This window comes from Pterocles gutturalis, unplaced genomic scaffold, assembly GCF_000699245.1.
Source record: "Pterocles gutturalis isolate BGI_N339 unplaced genomic scaffold, ASM69924v1 Scaffold13290, whole genome shotgun sequence".
Classification (NCBI taxonomy): domain Eukaryota; kingdom Metazoa; phylum Chordata; class Aves; order Pterocliformes; family Pteroclidae; genus Pterocles; species Pterocles gutturalis.
Genome location: NW_010138380.1, coordinates 1 through 18900, shown reverse-complemented (window position 1 = coordinate 18900; position 18900 = coordinate 1). Strand labels below are relative to the sequence as shown.

The following is an 18900-nucleotide window of genomic DNA, read 5'->3' as shown; positions in this document are numbered from 1 at the left end:
GGAGCGGGGTCCGGCCGGGGTGGCTGCCAACGCACCGCCGGGAACCAGGGCGCCGAGCCGGGGCGGGGGCAGATCCGTAGTTTCTGAGATGTTGCCTTGCTGTTTCTTCACGTTGAAGCGGGGGGAGAGAGAGGGAGGGAGGAAGCAAAGGTCTCCCGAGGCGCTGGGCCCGGGTTTCGGGCATATGTACCTGTCCGGTCCCCTGCGCGACCAGGCTGCGGCAGGGGGGAAGCTGCCGTCCCTCGGGGAGCTGCTGCGGGTGCCCCTGGAGCAGCTCTGCCTCGTCGGTGCTGGGCTCTTACAGCGGTGCTTCTCCTGGGCGTGTAACATCTGGACAGCAGCAGCAAGCTTTGAGAATCTGCCAGCGCTCCCCTCAGGGCTGTATGAGCAAACCTTTAGGACTTGTTAAAGTACAATTGTCCTGTGATAGCGCAAAGTTGATTACAGACAGGTCTACTTGTCCAAAGAAACTTTTAAATGAATTTTCGCATCTTTTATCTAAGTTGAGCTCAAGCTGTCTACTCATCAGTGCATCTGAGAAAAACTGTTTAAAATGGTGTTTAATTTACTGGCTCAATATCATTGGAATACCACTTTTCATAAAAATATTTTACTCTGTTTCATGTCTCCATACAAAACTCAGACCTCATTGCTACTTTTAAAGTCTGTGTGATTTTGTATTTCTGTAGAATCCTAGACTAATATTTTTTCCTTGAAGGGGAATTTTGAGGCTGGTGGAGATTTCTGTATGCTCAGGAATCAGGGAGATGAAGTCAGTCACAAAAACAAAAGGAAAGCAGGGATGACTGCTCTGGTTTGGTTCAGCTCCCTGAGAAACAGGGGAGGCATAGTTCTGGGGGACCTTGAGATTTTTTATTTTTTACATTTGGAGTAGTAGCTCTTTGGCTAGTTCTGTGAAGGAGACAAACCTTGGATATGCTCCCTTTGTTTTAGAAAGAATGCAGTTCTGATGTCTTCACCCTTACCAGAGGTTTAACTGAAAGTTAATGCCACTGAAATCAATGTAGTATTCAGCATAAGCATGGCAATGTTTGCCAGAGTCACTGCTTTCAAACCTCACAAATTGAACACTGTTCCAACACAGTGCAGTAAAAACATAAACACTCCCAGCCACACATGCTAAATACAAGTTTGCAGTGTTGAATATGGCTATGAAAAGGAGCTTTCTTTAAAAGGGCATAGAAATGAGTGGATTCTTCAGTCCTTCAGGTTTTCCCTCTGGAAAAGCACGTAGCCCTCGTACACAGACTCTGAGACAGGCTACAGAGGAAAAAAAAAAGTAATGCTCACTCTTATTAATGTAAATGCATGTTCCTCATAAGGCATTTGAAGTTTAACTAAAATTGTTTTACAGTGCTGTTCTTGTTGTGTCCATTTTGAATATCTAGGGCACCATACTAAAATGTGTATACTTTCTTGCTGAGTTACTTGTATTCTTAAAGTTTGCCTTAGGGCTGCCCCATCAGCTAGGAAGTACCATTTAAGTAAGAACATTTTGCCTCCTGACTTTTGGTCCCTCACAGATGTGAGGTATGTCAATGATTTTGGGGAGGTGGTGCATACATATCAGAGTCCCTCATCCAAGCCCAAAGTAATTTTTAGTGCGGAGCTGATCTGTGAGGGACAGGGGATACAACACTTCAAAACCTGGCAGGAAGGAACAGTCTCTCTCAGTTTTATCCCAATATTAACGTTGAGTTATAAGGTTTAATTCATAACAACTTTGGTAAGCCGTTCCTCTCACAAGATCTACCAGAAGCTGTTCCATTTTCTTAAAGATTGAAAGAGTTTGGATGTGTGGGCCAGAAGAAGACGGATGCTTGATTTCTGTTTTCCTTTGATACCAGGTTGGCTTGAAAAGATAAGGGAGAAGAAAAAATGATTTCTTTTGTTGATGATGGTGTTTGAATGTATACTTGTGTAGGCATATATGGTAACTTATGTCCTATGATGTCCATGAAGATGCTGGTTTTTTTCCTGTAAAAGACAAAAAAATAAAACATTTTTTTTTTAGTACTGGTTTGGAATTTTTGATTGAACTGTCTCCAATTCCTTATGCTTTTTGTCTCCTTTTTGTCTTTCATTATGCACTTTAAAAATTCTCTTTATTTTGTGTTTATATTTTCTTCGCTCTTCAAATTTTCTGTTATCACCTTTTCTTAATTTATAAGTTAAGACTTCCTGTCCGAGAGATAAGTAGTAACTGAGCAAACTCAAATACTGGTCACTACTGCTTTTTCACACTTTACTGTGGAATTCCAATACATTTAGTCCTATTAATAGGACTAAATTAATTATAATAATTAACTATATTAACTATAATTAACTTAATTAACTATAATAATTTCTAATGAAATTAGCAATTCCAGTATAATAGATGATGGCATGTATATTCACTGTATTTTACATTAGTAGAAAGATATAAAAACATGAAACTGTACTTGATCTTCTCTCATTGGGTTCGTTGTAATATGATAGCCATACACGTGTGTGCTGGAGGATTAAATTACATGCTCAAAAGTTTTGGTCAAAAAGTACATGGAAGGTAAATGGGCATTGGAAAGAAAGCTTGTTAACACCACCTTTATTTTGTGCTTTGACGTAATCAGTAGGTGCTAAAAATCATGCTCCAATTTCCTTCTTTGACTTTTCTAAATCTATACTCGTATCAGTTTACATGTTATGCCTGAATACTGTTTCTTAAGGTAATGCATTTTCATTTTTAAGCAAAACCCTTGGACAAAATGATTTTAAAGTCTTTATTCACGATCCAGATATAATTAATTTTCGCTTCAAGATGAGTCAAAACCCAGTAACATTAGTGTTTCAGATAGATTAGAATCAGGCTAGTATCTGCTTTGATTTTGGTTTTTTTGGTAGTTTTTCTCTGGTTACAACTTGTGCGTTTTGAAAGAAGAGGGAACGATCTGACAGAGTGTGGCTTCTGGTCTTGATCCAACATCACAATCTGCTGTTGCCTGGCCAGTTGTTTTACCCTCTAAGTGTCTTGTTTCTGGAATGTCTTTAGCAAATTTCAACAAAAAGCTGGTCAGACAGGTATTCACTGCATTCTTTCTTTGCTGTTGCTACTTTGAGACCCACTGCTCAGCCCTGGTGTGGCCTGGGCTAGTATTTAATCCCCATCTAGAAACGGCGGTCGGGGCTGTGGCTGGGTATCTTTGTGCTTCGCATGTGGAAAGCTACAGGTAAAACAAAGGCAGAGCAAAGATAAGAACATGGTAGATGATCAGCGAAGGGACCGAAATATTTACAAGACGATTGGTACTGCAGCATTTTTTGTTAATTTTCCAGTTAGAGGTCCTCTGCATTATTTTTGTCTGAGCAATTATCCATCTCATCCTTTCCCTCAAAGGATGTGGTGAGCTGGCATCTGCTTTTCATTTATAATGATACTGGTGTAAAGAGATTCTTGATAGTTGGGCACCACTTTATTTCATTTACCATCTTAAAAAAAAAAATCCCATATTGGTCAATCATTTTTGGGAGAGCCTTACCAAGAGAAAAGTAAACATCTGTTTGAATAACCCAGTTGATGGTTTAATTTCTTAAAAGCCTGAATACTTTGTGTGCATTCTAGAGATTTAAGTCTTCTCTGATTTTGATGAAAGCATTTTTAAAATGATATTTTAACAGTTCAGGGACATGATCAGTTATGTCATATCTTCTTTGCAGCTCTTTGTTAAACACCGGGTGACAGCCACATCACAGCCAGTCCCCTCACCTAAGCGTTATGACAAGGCTTATGGAATAGCAGGGGACAGACATGATGGTAGACTTGCTTAGCCAGGACATCATTCTCAGTCTCCTGTTCCATGAGGCTGAATTTCCTTTCTGCTGAGATCATCTGTCAGTCTTACAAAATAAGTAGGTTATATTTTTACAGCAGCGTGGCTGTCTTCATGTATTTATCCTCCAAAGATAAATGCAGAGTTCTGCAATGTGCAAACATGATTTGCTCCAATCCAAGGCTCCTAATAGATTTAATCTTTTAATTAATCCATTAATTATACCAATGAACTCATGCAAGCTTGCTTTTTAGTTCTGGGATGTATGTAGGAGTTTACTGAGGGGATGAAGTGACTTATTACAATGAATCATTTATAGAAATCATTATCCTCTGGATTTGTCCCTGATCAAAATAATAATAGTAATTAATTAAAATACTGTTTCTCATCCTCACATAAAAGAGCTCTTGTCCGATGGTATTTCACAATTATTTGTTTGTATGTAGGCAAAATTACAAGTCTCAAGTTTACTGATTCATGTGTCTACATGAGACACATGTCTGATCTATTTTCTCTCCATAATCTGTTTTTCTACCTACAATATGCTTTGGATTTTTGTGAACTAATATTAATACTAACATATTAGTATTTTAAAATACTAGTAATCTATTCTGTATTTCTAGGAATGAGACAGTTTAAGATGCTTTTTATTAGAGATAGTTATGTTATGAATTTTCAGCTCCTACTGGCTTGTTTTTCTAAGAGCTTTTCACTGTGGACTTCCAGAAATGGCTCTAGGAGCCAGTAATACAAGAGGTACCATATGAGAACTATTCCTACAGATTGCAACTATCCTCTCTCTGTTTCACACTGGACATGTTAGCCATGTGTTTTGCACTATTCCATAATGCAGAGTTAACAGTAACATGATTAGGTGCATAACCAGTTCATAAAGTTCAAGAGGTTCATGGTTTGGGCTGTTAAAGACTATCTGCAGCGATGATTCCTCTCTGTGCTACTTCTGCTGAGATTAAATGGGGCAACATGCTTTAAAACAACAGAAAAATTTCTGTTATCAAACGATGTTTATTTTCTGTGTGATACTTTGACATCAGTATTGACACTGAAACATGAAAGTATATGCGTGTTGCTTGTATATATTTGAGTCTTCAAGGTTTCAGTGCCTAACAAAATTTAAACTGAAGTTTAAGTTCAAGCATGTGCTTGAGAGCTCCGCTAGACTGGGTTGAAGACAAGTAGTTTAGTTGAACTCACTTGAATTGGCCTGCATGTTCTCTTCCTCCACGTTAGGTCAGAAGTAGTCACGTTCAACTGATGTGTGCATGCCTTTCACCTTTTGGACAGTATCAGAAAAATATTTATTAACAGAAGTGGAAGCAGCTCTGTTGAACTAAATGACTTGCAGTTGCTTTGGCTTATCTCTAGAAGGAATTTGCTTTATAAATAATAATAACCTTGAATTATTGGAGAAGTGCTATGGAATCTGAAGGCTTGCAAAACTGAAAAGAGCGGGGAGTGACCATTTGTTTTTATTTGCTAAGGCTTCCAGAGCTCTGCTTTTGCAACCACACTGAGATTTGCTACAGGGAGGGTTATGCTCTAACTCCATGTCTCATATAGAAGGGAAATATTTGACTTTTTTTTTTTGTGTTTGTATGTGTTCGCTGTACAGCAATAAGAAAAATCACATTTGTTTACACCCAAAAAATAACTTTTTCTTTATTGATTGTTGTAAGAAATAATGAATGTGAATAAACAAAAAGTGTAGGATGAAAGACTTCAGCTGTATAGAACATTTCATAGAAAAATATTCAACTTTTCTGTAGATATAAATTTTTAAGGTATTTCACAGTTTGTCTTTTATATTTTTGATTGAAAATAATGAACAGAGCAACCAGCCCTGCCCCTGACCGGGTTTAGCACTGCCAAGTACATTTATCCTTGAGCTGTTAGGTACTGTTATGCCCTGAGCTGAAGGCAAAGTGAACATCCAAAGTAAGAGTTTGTCTCATTGGAGTATGAGGTGGTTTTACAGAACAATGTTTGCTGTTAACAATTATTGCTATCAAATGAATGAAAAATGCTGAGTGCTGCTAATGTTTGGACCATTTGTAAACAGCTAATTTGGGCAGATAAATAAGAAGCATTGTTGTAAAGTGAAAGTGGTCACTTACATGAATAAGCAGTCACTGAATTACGAATCATTGTCTGACATATCATCACTGAGATTTTAACTGTATCTGGTCTGCTCTTAAATTCCATTATTTTGTAATTACACGAGATTTTAATTTCTTTGAAGCTATTTTTCCAAATATATTGTAAGATTTAACTGTCCTGGTTCATAGGGCACAGGCTTTGCAAATGTCTGTTTACATCATGTTTCATCGATTTGTGATTTATCTTACTTAAAATACTTTGAATCACTTCTGCTTCACATGAAGCAATCACAGTGTTTTTGTGCACAGCATACAAACACTGTGTACCCTTCCTTGAAAATGCGTTACAGTATTTTCATATAGTGATTCTTGGTTTTGGTTTTCTCAGTGTATGACTTATTTTTTGGTTTCACATTAATGGATTAAGTTGGCAAAATCCTTTTTTTATTTTCTTTTTTTTTTTTTTTTTTTCTCCCCAGTGCTTGACTGGTGAGGAGATTTTTTCTTTGCATGGGATACCGAACGACAGTCACGTATCAAATTCAGCCTTCTCTACGATATGTCCTGCTGTTTTGCAACAGCTAATTTTTCACCCCTGTGATCATCAGGAAGACTTTGTGGATACGTCTAAACCACATTCTTTACAAGGTTAGTGTAATATTGATTGCATTAATACTGCAACTGGAGTGGCCTTTTCTTAGCGGAAGAGTAAGCATTTATCCATACATAACAGGAGTGTCCTGTTTAGGAGGATATAGTTGTAAAGTGGGAACATAAAATTAAAAAGCTATTTCAGGTCAGCGGATTATCTAAGCAAATATCCTATCTCTTGGCAGTGATCTATTCAAAATGTTTTAGAGAAAGGTGAAAGAACTAAGTAGTTTCTGAAATCATTTGCCCATTAAAGGAAGAGTCTTTCTGACCTGTTTTATTTGGATAATTGTTCGTGCCGTGAAGCATAAGGACTCTGGCTATAGCTGGTTAATAAGAGAGAAGATGGGAGTGCAGAAGGGAAGTTTGTGCAGGCGATTTGCAGTGGGAAATCGGACTTGGTGGGATGTGTGTGTATCAAGGCAACTCAAGGTAAAATTATTAGAAGACTGCATTCGAGAGGAATTATTTCCAAGTGGGAGTCAGGACATCAGGGGAGCCAGTGACTGTTTTACTGAGGAAAAATACTCATAGTCTTTCCAGACTCTGACTGCTGCTTTCATGTCATCTTCTGTGCTAGCCCCTCCACATGGAACATCATCACATGTCTGAGTAGCCTTCATCTTCCTTCCTTTGATTTTTCTCACTATTATTTCTGTATGTATTGTGCACAGAACTGTACAGTGCAGTAAAAAATGTGGGACAGGGAAGATTCAGCTGGTTAATGAAGTCACTTGTTGCACTGATAAAGATCTAATCTGTAATGGCCTATTTATTTGACTCAGTATTCCAAATAAATTTATTGCTCCAAGAGAGTCAGCTAAATTAAAGTTAAAAGTTAGGATGTTGGATGAGCAGGTGCTTAATGGCAGTATTTATGAGCAGAGATACAGCAGTGTTTTTCGTAACTTTTGAAATATTAGTATTAATGACATTCTGATCAATGGAAGTGATGATATTTATGAAGAGCTATAGATCATTCCTAAAACTTAGCTGTGTCAGTGAATAATTAGAATAATAATTGATTAATCACTGAAACCATGGCATCAATTTACCATGGTTGTTCTAGGTTGCTTATACCATATGAGGGCATGTGTTTTCAAGAAGTCCATAATATCTGCACTGGAGGGTAGAATCTGTCTTTCTCCTTTTTTTTTTATTTGGGGCTGTTTAAGTAGGTTGTATATGGAAAGCTTGACCTGTAGTTAACCTACTAAGCTTTTTAGACCATTCCTCTTGTTTTTCTTTTATCCTGCCAGCTCAGAAGTAATGTCCAGGAGCCAGATAAGCAAGGGAGCCTTCTCCCTGCCCCTCCCTTGGCTGCAGCCCAAGAAATCTGCAAGGCCCATGGTTAGGGTATTTTAAAAGCACAAGCGTATGAGGCTGTGGCACGTAGTGGTGCCTTTTTCGAAGGGAGATTCGCAGAAAGGCCCAGTGCTGAATGCAGATGTTGATTTATGCATGCCCCACCCCATCACAAAATGCATCTGTATTGTGGCAGCACGGAGACCAGCTGATTTCAGTTACTGCCCATGAAGCAAAATCCTCTATGCATGTTTCCAACTGTGCTTATGTGAATTGTCTGCCCAGGGACTCCCACACACTATTCTGTCTTCCAAAATACAAATGGACAAGATATGTAGAAGAAATTAGTACAATAACCTTTATGGGTTAAAGGTTATCATAATCCCAAGCTGTAAACAGTGGGTTGTGACTCCTGATGGCATTGGAAGCCCATTTGTTTATCATAGACTTGATTTCAAAAAGATATTTACAAGCTTATTGTCATTCATTTTAATGTAAATTAGTCTCCTGTATAGCTTAGTGAATCTACCCATATCTAGTTGTGTGTTTTTCCCTCTCTGTCTGTCTCTCAAAAATGGCAAATGAATGTTCTAGCTGGCATTGATCTACCTATTCTTGACACAACATAAAATACATTACATATAAAAATTGTGACACTGTGCAAACAGACTAGAGCCATCCCAGTTGCAGGTGAGGAATCTAGCTTAGTGTGTTTGTTTGCTGATTGTGTTGCGGGAAAGTTGGGCTGCAGATCATAACCTGATCTGCGAGTTTCTGCTATGCAGAAAGGAATTTATGGTAATTTCTCTACATACATATTGTAAAGCTTATAATGATGTGGCTTTCTGGATTATACCAAACTGTTCTCATATAGCCAACATTGTGTTGCCTTTGATTATCATCTGTGGTTAACTTTTACAGACAAACCCAGTGTCTATGTGGATAACTTTGTGGTTCTGTGGCACCCCTTGAGGCAGCGTTGTAGACCTTTTCCGTGCAGCCTTTAAAGCTGTCCTTGATAATCACAGGGACTTCAGAAGTCGCTGTGAAAAACAGTAGTCATGCACAGAGGCACAATTTCCTGATGCTTATGAACAGCAACATCCCCCCACCATCTCCCAGCCTCCCAGCCCTAATTCAAACTCCAGAATAATTATGGTATGGCTCTGTACAAGTCTTGGTGTCTGAACTCTAAATATCTGAGACTATGCTTATGCTGAAGGAAGCTAAGTTACAGTGAACCATAGAATCACAGAATGGTTTGGGTTGGAAAGGACCTTAGAGATCATCCAGTGCCACCCCCTGCCATGGGCAGGGACACCTCCCACTAGCCCAGGTTGCTCAAAGCCTCATCCAGCCTGGCCTTGAACCCCTCCAGGGATGGGGCATCCACAGCTTCTCTGGGCACCCTGGGCCACTGCCTCACCACCCCATAGTGAAAATACTTCCTCCTAATATCTAATCTAAATCTCCCCTCTTTTAGCTTAAAGCTGTTACCCCTTGTCCTGTCACTACACTCCCTGATCAAGAGCCCCCCATCTCTCCTGTAGCCCCCTTTCAGCACTGGAAGCTGCTGTAAGATCTTCCCGGAGCCTTCTCTTCTCCAGGCTGAACACCCCCACCTCTCTCAGCCTGTCCTCATAGGGGAGGTGCTCCAGCCTCTGACCATCTTTGTGGCCTCCTCTGGACTCTAACAGCTTGACGTCCTTGTGTTGGGGGGCACAGAGCTGGACGCAGCACTGCAGGGGGGTCTCACAAGAGCAGAGCAGAGGGGGAGAATCACCTCCTTTGACCTGCTGCTAATGTTTCTCTTGATGCAGCCCAGGACGCGGTTGGTTTCTGGGCTGCAAGTGCACACTGCCGGCTCATGTTGAGCTTCTGATCAATCAGCACCCCTAAATCCTTCCCCTCAGGGCTGCTCTCCTCCCAGGCTGTGTTTGTGCTTGGGATTGCCTCAACCCATGCGCAGGACCTTGCACTTGGCCTTGTTGAACTCCAGGAGGTTTGCACGGGCCCACCTGTCAAGCCTGGTGCATTTGCCACTTCTCAGGAAGGGTTTTCCCCATTGTGTTAAGCAGTGATGGGCAGTGTCTTCAGCCAGCAGAACTGCTTTGAATTAGAAGAGGAGGAGGGTTAGGAACAGAAAATTAGCACCTCAGGATGATTTGAAGAAGTCATCCTTTATCAGGAAGGATTTTGGGATCTAGCAGACTTATTATCTTGGAGTTCCTTAGGAATAAATGACAATTGGATCTAACCCTGGGACTACTAAGAAGTTTTGTCTTATGTCTGTGTTATAGGTGCTGTTGGAATAAGCCTTAATTTTTACTCTTCACTGACTGTAGAATGATCTGATTATACTAGCAGTGGATAGACTATCCCAGATCTTACAGTAGCACAGTTTCCATTTTAAGCCCTAGACAGTGTTTCTAGATATTTCCTTTCTGCAGCTCTGCACCTTTAGTATTTATACATTTTAAGATTTTTATATTTTTGTAATTTAAACCAGGGAATCACTCTTTTTTTCCCAATTCCATGCCAGTTTAGCTGTTAGAAAAATCACAAACAGCCTGAAGTGGATGTTATACTAAAATATTTTATATTTCTGCTTGTTTGTCCACAGTTTGGGGATTTGGGTTCCTGGCTGTGACTATCATTAACTTGGCATCACTTCTGGGATTGATTTTAACTCCCCTCTTAAAGAAGTCATATTTCCCCAAGGTTTTAACCTACTTTGTGGGCTTGGCCATTGGTACTCTCTTTTCTAATGCAATTTTCCAGCTCATTCCAGAGGTAAGCAAGGGGACTCATTATTTGCTTTGCATACTGATTTCTAAAGTGTGTTAATTTTAGAAACATGCTGCAGTGGGGTTCTGCGTGTGGGTTGCAATCTCCAAAGAGTTGTGGGTGGGCTTTGGTGCCATTAGCTACCATGTCTTTCTGTCTGCTTGAGCAGAGCCATCCAGATTTATGTCTGGTTGTGCCATGGGAAAGATCAAGGGCTATGCTGCCTCTAGACAGAAAGAGAAATGTATTGGATAAAGTTCTAGTGGACTTTAATGGGCTACAGGTTAGACCCTCCTCATCTTGAAATTTACTTCTAAATTCCACATGTAAAGTTCTACTGAATTAAAACATTGTTAATGTTTGATCCAAGTTAAAAAAAAAAATCAAGATCTTTCATAATTTCAGCATTATGGAAACTCATGGTTGGTAGACAGTCTGTGTTTTAGGAAGTGTGTGTGCAGTGTTTGCTTGTTTGTTTTTCTGGAAATGTGCTAAGATTACAGACTAATTGCATTGCTTTTTTCTTCACTGTTAGGCATTTGGGTTTGACCCCAAAGTAGATAACTATACAGAGAAAGCAGTTGCTGTGTTTGGTGGATTCTATATTCTCTTCTTTGTGGAAAGGATTCTTAAAGTGATATTGAAGATCTATAACCAGGTAATGAAAGAGATCACTAACTTGAATGAGTCTTGCCTTACAGTACCTGTTATATTTTATGAGATATTTGATACTTTAATAAAATGTGGGGTTTTTCCATTTTATCTGAGGAATTCAGTCTTACCCGCATGTTCTGATATGTCTATTTAAAATCCATATGGATAGGGGAAGCAATCTCACTTTTTTGAGGGAGTTACAGGCAGAGCTGGGAATAGAATCCAGATGTGAGCGTGGTGTATGCTCTAGTTGCTCTCAACAGCCAAGTCATTGCTGTGCTATGAGTGGAAATACGTAAGAGCTGGAGAGAACGGAGTCTGCCCCTGGAGCTCCCCTTTGGACAGGAGGAATCAATGTGACATATATACCCTCTTAGTCATCTGTAAAGTGTTACCTGTGCTGGAGGTGCCTGAGTCTCCCCTTCAGTAACTTCAGCTCTGTGTTTCCCCATGCGCTGGTACACACACCTGCTTTAGTGACCCTGCAATTATCCATATTGCACAGGGCTCCGCTTTCTCCCCACACATCTGAGTATTTGTTTTCTGTGTCCTCACATGAGTGAGGCTGAATTTACCTCAGAGAAGAGCCTCTCAAATTTTTTGGTCCTCTCTGTTCATCCCTTGCCAAGGAAACTGCCCTCTATTCCTACTCTTGCCTCACTTGACATCTCCCCCTCAGGCTGTTGCTGATATTGAAGATTTTGAAGATTAACTGTCCCTCGTTTGTAATAACTGCACCAAAATTAGAAAAAATGAATTTGTTGCCCTTTGTTTTTGGGAACAGTTGACAAAGGCTAATAAGCTCTATTTGATGAGCAGCCATGAATAACGAGCCAATATTGATCACTTACGGTCAAGCGTTCGGCTTGGGAGGTTCTATATAAAGGTATAAAAATGAAAAATCTCCACATGTATTCTGATTAGCTAAAAGTAAGAGATAAGTTAGGAACTTAGATAGGTTTGGAGTTCATTTAAACATTTAAATGTTTACTGCTGCCCATTTAAACCTTTACTTGGTGTTGAAAGCAAGGCAGCATGAACATGATGCCCCCACTTTTTCTTTTTGGTCTCTCTTATGTTCGTTACTTTGTTTTTGTTTTAATTAACTACCAACTTATTTGTTTGTCACCTAGACTGGCCATAATGACTATGAAAATGGCGAACAGAATAATTCTCAGGATAAGACTACCCCACCCAAACCACTATCATCCAGCAATGGGGGGACGTGTTATGCAAATTCAGCCGTCATAGAGAACAACGGAAATCTTGGTTTTGACAGCATCAGTGTGGTCTCAGCACAGGTATGAAAATTGTGTCTATTTATTTATTTTATCCCTGCCAATTATATAAGCATACCTGAGGGGAGAGTTAATATGAAGTTTTGTTACTTTTGTCAAGTTTTTGTAAACTTATGGTTTATAACTGGCTCGAGCCCTATGAAAAAAATGTGGGGTTTTGGGGCAAGCTCACAGAAGCTGAATGATACACTGAATTTGTAGCCAGCAAAAAGAGCTAATTGGTATCAGTGTCGGGATGGGTAGGACAGAGATACATATTTAATCAGATAATTAAGTTAATTTTGATTTTGTTGTTATTGTTTTGCTGAAAGAGTGACAGTGTGTTTTAGTGTCGCATGATCCATATGGTGTTCCTGACTACATAAAGCCTTAAAGTGTGAGAACCTGTTTCCTCTGAATCAATGATTAATGAGGAAAACTAGCACAAGTAACTTTTGTGCAGTGTATTCTGAGCAGTGCCTGTGCCAGTCAAGTATATTTGGATACTGTGGGAATTATGGAGGATTAAACATTTAAATGTTTAATATCACATACTTGCAAATTTCACTTGCAAGAGTAGTTGCAACCTTGTAAAACTCTCTTGTTCTTACCCCAAATTTGTATCTACTATGCATTAAAATTATATGGCTTGACAACAGTAACTTTGAAGAGAAGATGTTTCAGAAACAAATTGCTGAAATGTCTGTATCCTTGAGTGCACAACACTAGAGCTGTATAACAAGACTTTGGGGTGGGTTTATTTATGCCCTGGAGGAGTGTCAGGATTCCTTCTTGGTCCTGTGGGTGATTCCAGAGGACACAAAAAGACACGCCTGGTTCATGTCTGAGGGAGTCAGAGGAGCATTAGAAATAGTAATTTGATGTTATATCATAGGAAAAAATAAGAGAGTCTCTATATAATTTCTTAAGTTTGGGAACAAGGGAGAGGCCAGGAAAAAATGTGTTCAGAAGAGCAAAAATACCAAGGATGTCTTTGGTTTACCATAAACTGTGGAGGTACAAATAATACAGAACTGCACTAATAATTATAAAAGTCAGACTTTATAGTCCAGCTGGGTACTACTGAGCTCCTTAGCTGCCATCTCTTCTGTGATGTCTGCTGAACTACCACGCCAAAAAGGGAACAGTCCAGACTTTGTTCGTTTTTGCCTTGGAACCCTGTATATTTGTAGGGTAAATTTGTCAGTAGTGTGCCTTATCTTAAACATTAAGAAATCAGTATTAGTTGTTTATCTACTTCTGTTGGACACACAATCTAGGAAAGTTCCGATTGCAAACCCAGACAAGCAATGTAATTGTACTTTTTATAATTTACAAAAGTCAAGACGTTATCTGAAATAGATTACAGGCAAAAATTATTGTATTTCAGAGCTACGCAGGAAACAGCAGATAGCTGTATATATTACAAAAGCCTCTCAGAAACCGATTCCTAGTTTTAAAACTATGGTTATTTCTGCATTTTGAAAGGATAGGATCAAGAAAGTAGCTTTTAGAAATAAATCAATAATGTTCTCTTAAATTTATTGCAATTACTTTAAAAAAAGTCCATAGATAAAACAACCCAAACCTCATCAAATTTCTAGTCATTTCCATTCTTGATGAGTTCAACAGCTAGTTCTTAATAGCATCTTCTTACTTAAGGCTAATTTTCTTCATACATGCGTAGAAAGTTCAGCATGTATCATTTAAAATTTTTTATTTCAACATGAAAGCCCTTGAGATCAGATTTTTGTTTGTCATACATATGCAATGCTTTGGACTGTCATTGGAAGTCTCAGCGGTGCAACTGGTGCTAGAAAATTAGTCCTTTACTTAGTTCTATGCCTGAGACAGTTATGCCCCTACAGTCCCCAGAAAACTACAGTAGGCACACACATGGTTCCTACATAAAAACAAATGTGCTTTGATGGGAACAAACATAAATAACTATGTACAAGTGACATTTTTGCACTTTTTAATTATTTGCTCACTGTTTTCATTGCCACCTCTCACTCTCATGTATAACAGAAGTTGCTAATATACCTTTTCAAAATACGGTCCCTTGAGATTAATCTTGTTGCTTTATCAGAAAATACTTGCTGTTATTGTTGCAGTTTTTGTGCGTGTGTGGTTTCCAAAAGAACAATGTTCTTTTTTAGTAGCAAAATGCATTAATTATTCAAAATGAAAATCTGTGCCTTGTCTCCAACTCCCTTTACTCAGTGAATCTAGAAACGTGCCCAGGAAAAGATATGTGCTTTCGGCAGGACAATCTACAAAACGATGCCTCCATCGGTTCTTGAAGGATAGTCACCAGGGAACAGAAAAAACCATAGGGGAGCAGAACTTCAGCTCAGGGAGCCGGATGAATAGGTGGAAGAGCTGTGCTAATTGTATTTGGATTTTCTTATGCTCACGTTTCTGTTTACTTCCAGTTACCTAATATGTGTTTGTGTGGGGTAAGAGAGAGGTGTGTTACTCATAAGTGATCCTATCTCAAACAGAAGTAGTATGGATACAAATTAAAAATCCCCCAAATTGCTAGCGTGTTAGATGACATCTTGAGAGGAAAACATCCAAAAACCCAAGGCAAGGATGTAGCACAAGGCTAAAACCTGTGTGTTTGAGGTGGCAGGGGAACTCCCAATTTTTGGATGCCACTGCTCATTTTTAAATCATAAAAGTATAATTTTGGGACTTCCTATGCACTAAATAGGAGCTTTACATGTGCTTTGTGGCAGTTGTGGCACTACTAAACCAAGGCTTTGTTAGCTGCAGGTTCCAGGTAGTGCAGTAGGCATCTGGCTCAGAAATCCCTGACCTGAATGTTTGTCCTGTCCCAAGGCAGCTCCTACGTACAAGGATGTAGTGCGTCAGATAAGAGTCTGGTGAGCAAATAATGAGACATACCTTACTGCTCTGGCATTAGAGATTTTGCAAGAATTTATTAGTCATTGTATTTCCAGAAAGTTCAAAATTTAATTGCCTGGTAGTGTTTGCATTTGATACGGCAAAGCTAAACCAATTTGCAATGTTCTTTTTAAAAACTGTGGAAAATGTCTTGGAATAATGTGACCTTTTCATAAGGAGGAAGAGGTGTATAAAATATGTCTATGGGTACACAGATGTATATATTACTCCTTATGTATTCCAGTAAGTAAGCACTAGTTAATGCCTTGTACTCAAATCCCATTTTTTTTTTTTTTTTAGGGGGAAAATACTATAATGCTTGCAAATATTGTGTAACTATAATATATGTGTGTACAGAAATTTATCAGAATGCATCATCAAGAATTTTTTAGGGGGTGTTAGTTTGTGCTCCCAGCTAAAATGGCAGTTCCTTGTATCTGCTTCAAGTTTTTCATGATTTTACAGCACCGCACGGATAAATTACTTCTACTTCTGTGACGAATTATGGAGATCCCTGGTGTGTACGTGCATTGCAGTTTTGTATTAGCCTGTTGTGTTCATGCTCAGAGCTTGCACAGTCAGAATTACCCACTACTGTTTTTATTAAACATCTACTTTGTAGAAACGGATTTGAATAGCTGGACTTGGCTGTCACTGTCCACAATTAGAAATAAATTTTGTGGAGCATCTGGGTGTGTGTCTGTATTCATGTGTACATGGCTGTTACTGTGGAGGCTGAGTGTGAGCATCATGTACCGGCAGGACAAAACTGGTCCAGACATGGTTTAGGTAGGAAATAGAGATGCTGTCAGTCACTGTGACCAGATCCTTCTCACTGCACACGCTGAGCAGAGGTGGCTGAGGCGGCCGTGAGGAGTCTTGGCACTCTCTTGATCTGACACAGGCTCCCGAGAGACATTGACCACTGTGGTCTGGACTGCTTTGTGTCAGAGCTGAAGGGCATTTAGATGAAGTTTTGTGGTCAGAAGGGTGATTGGGCCCTGTGTGTTAATGTGTTGAAACAGAAAACATTTGTTGCTGGTGCTGCCTGTGCCTTTTGCTGCTTGGACCAAGAATTTTTGTCTCTGTATGCGGTAATGCTATATTTTATACTTGGTATCCATTTAAAGACAGAAGTGTGATTCATTGGCTTCTTTATTCAATGTTTTATGTAAGTGCTTCATTGTGTTATTTTTTTTCTAGGAAGAAGCCACCCAAGGCAGCTTATGCAAGTGTCTTAAGGGGCGTCCACTGTCAAAAATTGGGACCGTTGCTTGGATGGTAACACTGAGTGATGCCGTACATAATTTCATAGATGGTTTGGCTATTGGTGCTTCTTTCACTTTGTCACTGTTTCAAGGGCTTAGTACCTCCATAGCCATCTTGTGTGAAGAATTTCCTCATGAACTGGGTAAGGAACTTCATTCAACCTGTTTTTTACTGTGGAAATCACTGTTGTAGGAGGTTATGCTGGCCAAAAGTTGTCATAGATTGAAAGAAATTTTAGATATATTAATGGAAAAAAGATCCATCAAAAACTTCCCAAGTACCAAAATATACACGTAGCACAGGAATTTCCCAAGTGCAGGTGGGTGGAAACTGGAAGTGTGTATTTGAGAGGTATTAACTGCTCTGTTCATACATGCTGCATACATTGTTATATTATTTTTTTTAAATCATTATACATAAGTCTGTGTTCCTGTGCTCTTAGCTCCATTGTGCATCACTCACATGCTTCAGAATATTTCAATTACCTTCGTATTGAAGGGAAAAGCTCATAATTTACTTGAATGAAGAAAAACAGCAGGGGGTTATAATTTGTATAGAAATCATGTCTTCAGACTTCCTTTGAAATCCGGAAATAATCACAATATCTTTTTTTGAAGATGGTTTTCTTTTCAATTTTTTACCCTTTCTTTTCTTTTCTTTCAGGGGATTTTGTCATCTTGCTTAATGCAGGAATGAGTACTCGACAGGCTCTGTTTTTCAACTTTCTCTCTGCTTGTTCCTGTTACATTGGGATGGCTTTTGGTATATTAGTAGGCAACAACTTTGCTCCTAACATCATCTTTGCCATAGCTGGTGGAATGTTCCTGTACATCTCTCTAGCAGATATGGTGAGACATAATTTCATTTTCAGATATGTATTTTTCTGCAAGGAAACAAAGACTGCACAAAGCCTCTCCGATAGGAGTTAATATTTTGTCCCTCTCATGCCAGTGACAATTGATGATGATGTTGATTATTATTGTATGTTAAATCATCAATTATACCCTTAATGGAGGTGTATAAATAGTTATGCTTATTCATGAAATATGAGAGCCTTTCACTTCACAAATAGAGCTGATCAGATTATGGCTGAAAAGGAGTTTCAAAGAGAGAGAAGCTTTTAATGAATTTGGATTGGTTTAATCTATGAGTAAAAAGTGTATAAATAACTTGTTTCAGCATTTTAAAGTGGCAAACTATTTCACCTATTATTTATAAAAGAGTCATTTGTCTATTTAAACCGTATTTTAAAAGAAAGGCAAAAAAGGTAAACGAAAATAATATTTAGTTTTGAGTTGAATGAAAGGTGTTGTATAACCACAGTAATAATTTTGGGGTTGTATAAGTAAAAAGCCCGACTTAAACTCTATTCGGGTTTAAATTAAATATTGCCAGCCACAGCTTATTGGTTCAGACTAAAAAATTTGCCAAACTCTATTCAAACCAGTCTGTCTATCATTTCTTTTTTCAAGTGTGCTAGAAAATATAAGCCAAAGAAATTGTGCTAGGATCCAGATCAGATTTAGACTTGGGACAGAAAATCTATATTCACAGGCAGTCAGCAATATTCCAGAAGTTACTCTTACGATGATGTTTCATCTCAAAATGAGAGAGATCTTTCAAGAAGTTTAAGTTCTGTTATAATAAATTCAGTGTTGTAAGAACAGGTGTATTTGCAAACATGTTTATACCTGCCACATGAGAATCTATTTGAGTATAGAACTGGAAGAGCGAGGCCTGAATTTGAAAAGATTTGAGATCCCAGTTTGGTTCTATATGCATTTTAGAACTGTGATACAGTTATAGTGGCTATTTCATTAGATACTATTGTAGTTTATTACTTATTAAATACTATGTTATTACCTAACATTAGAGTTAAATGGACAATAGTTTATTCTATAAGTTGCAGTACCTTAATTGCTAGTGCTTTTCATTTAGTTTCACTCTTATATAATAAATAGTAGTGTACTTACCTGTGATGTAAATCTCATGGCAGGAAGGTAGGATGGCTCATCTTAAATTTGCTATTAAATCTGTCAAAGTAGGTAACACTCTTTTTTTTGTATATGTTCTGTTCTCTCTCTTTTTCTCTGTCTCTGCCTC

General features: G+C 38.7%; 1 protein-coding gene across 1 annotated transcript; it reads left to right on the top strand.

Annotated features, from left to right (window-relative positions):
* Positions 1 to 6423: 6423 nt before the first annotated feature.
* SLC39A8 (solute carrier family 39 (zinc transporter), member 8) lies at positions 6424 to 17645 on the top strand (the record flags this gene model as incomplete). Its single annotated transcript, XM_010082986.1, has 6 exons — positions 6424 to 6592; positions 10524 to 10693; positions 11223 to 11345; positions 12475 to 12642; positions 16732 to 16939; positions 17461 to 17645. Coding segments are annotated over 6 exons (1023 nt in total), but the record flags the coding sequence as incomplete, so codon positions are not given.
* Positions 17646 to 18900: the final 1255 nt, after the last annotated feature.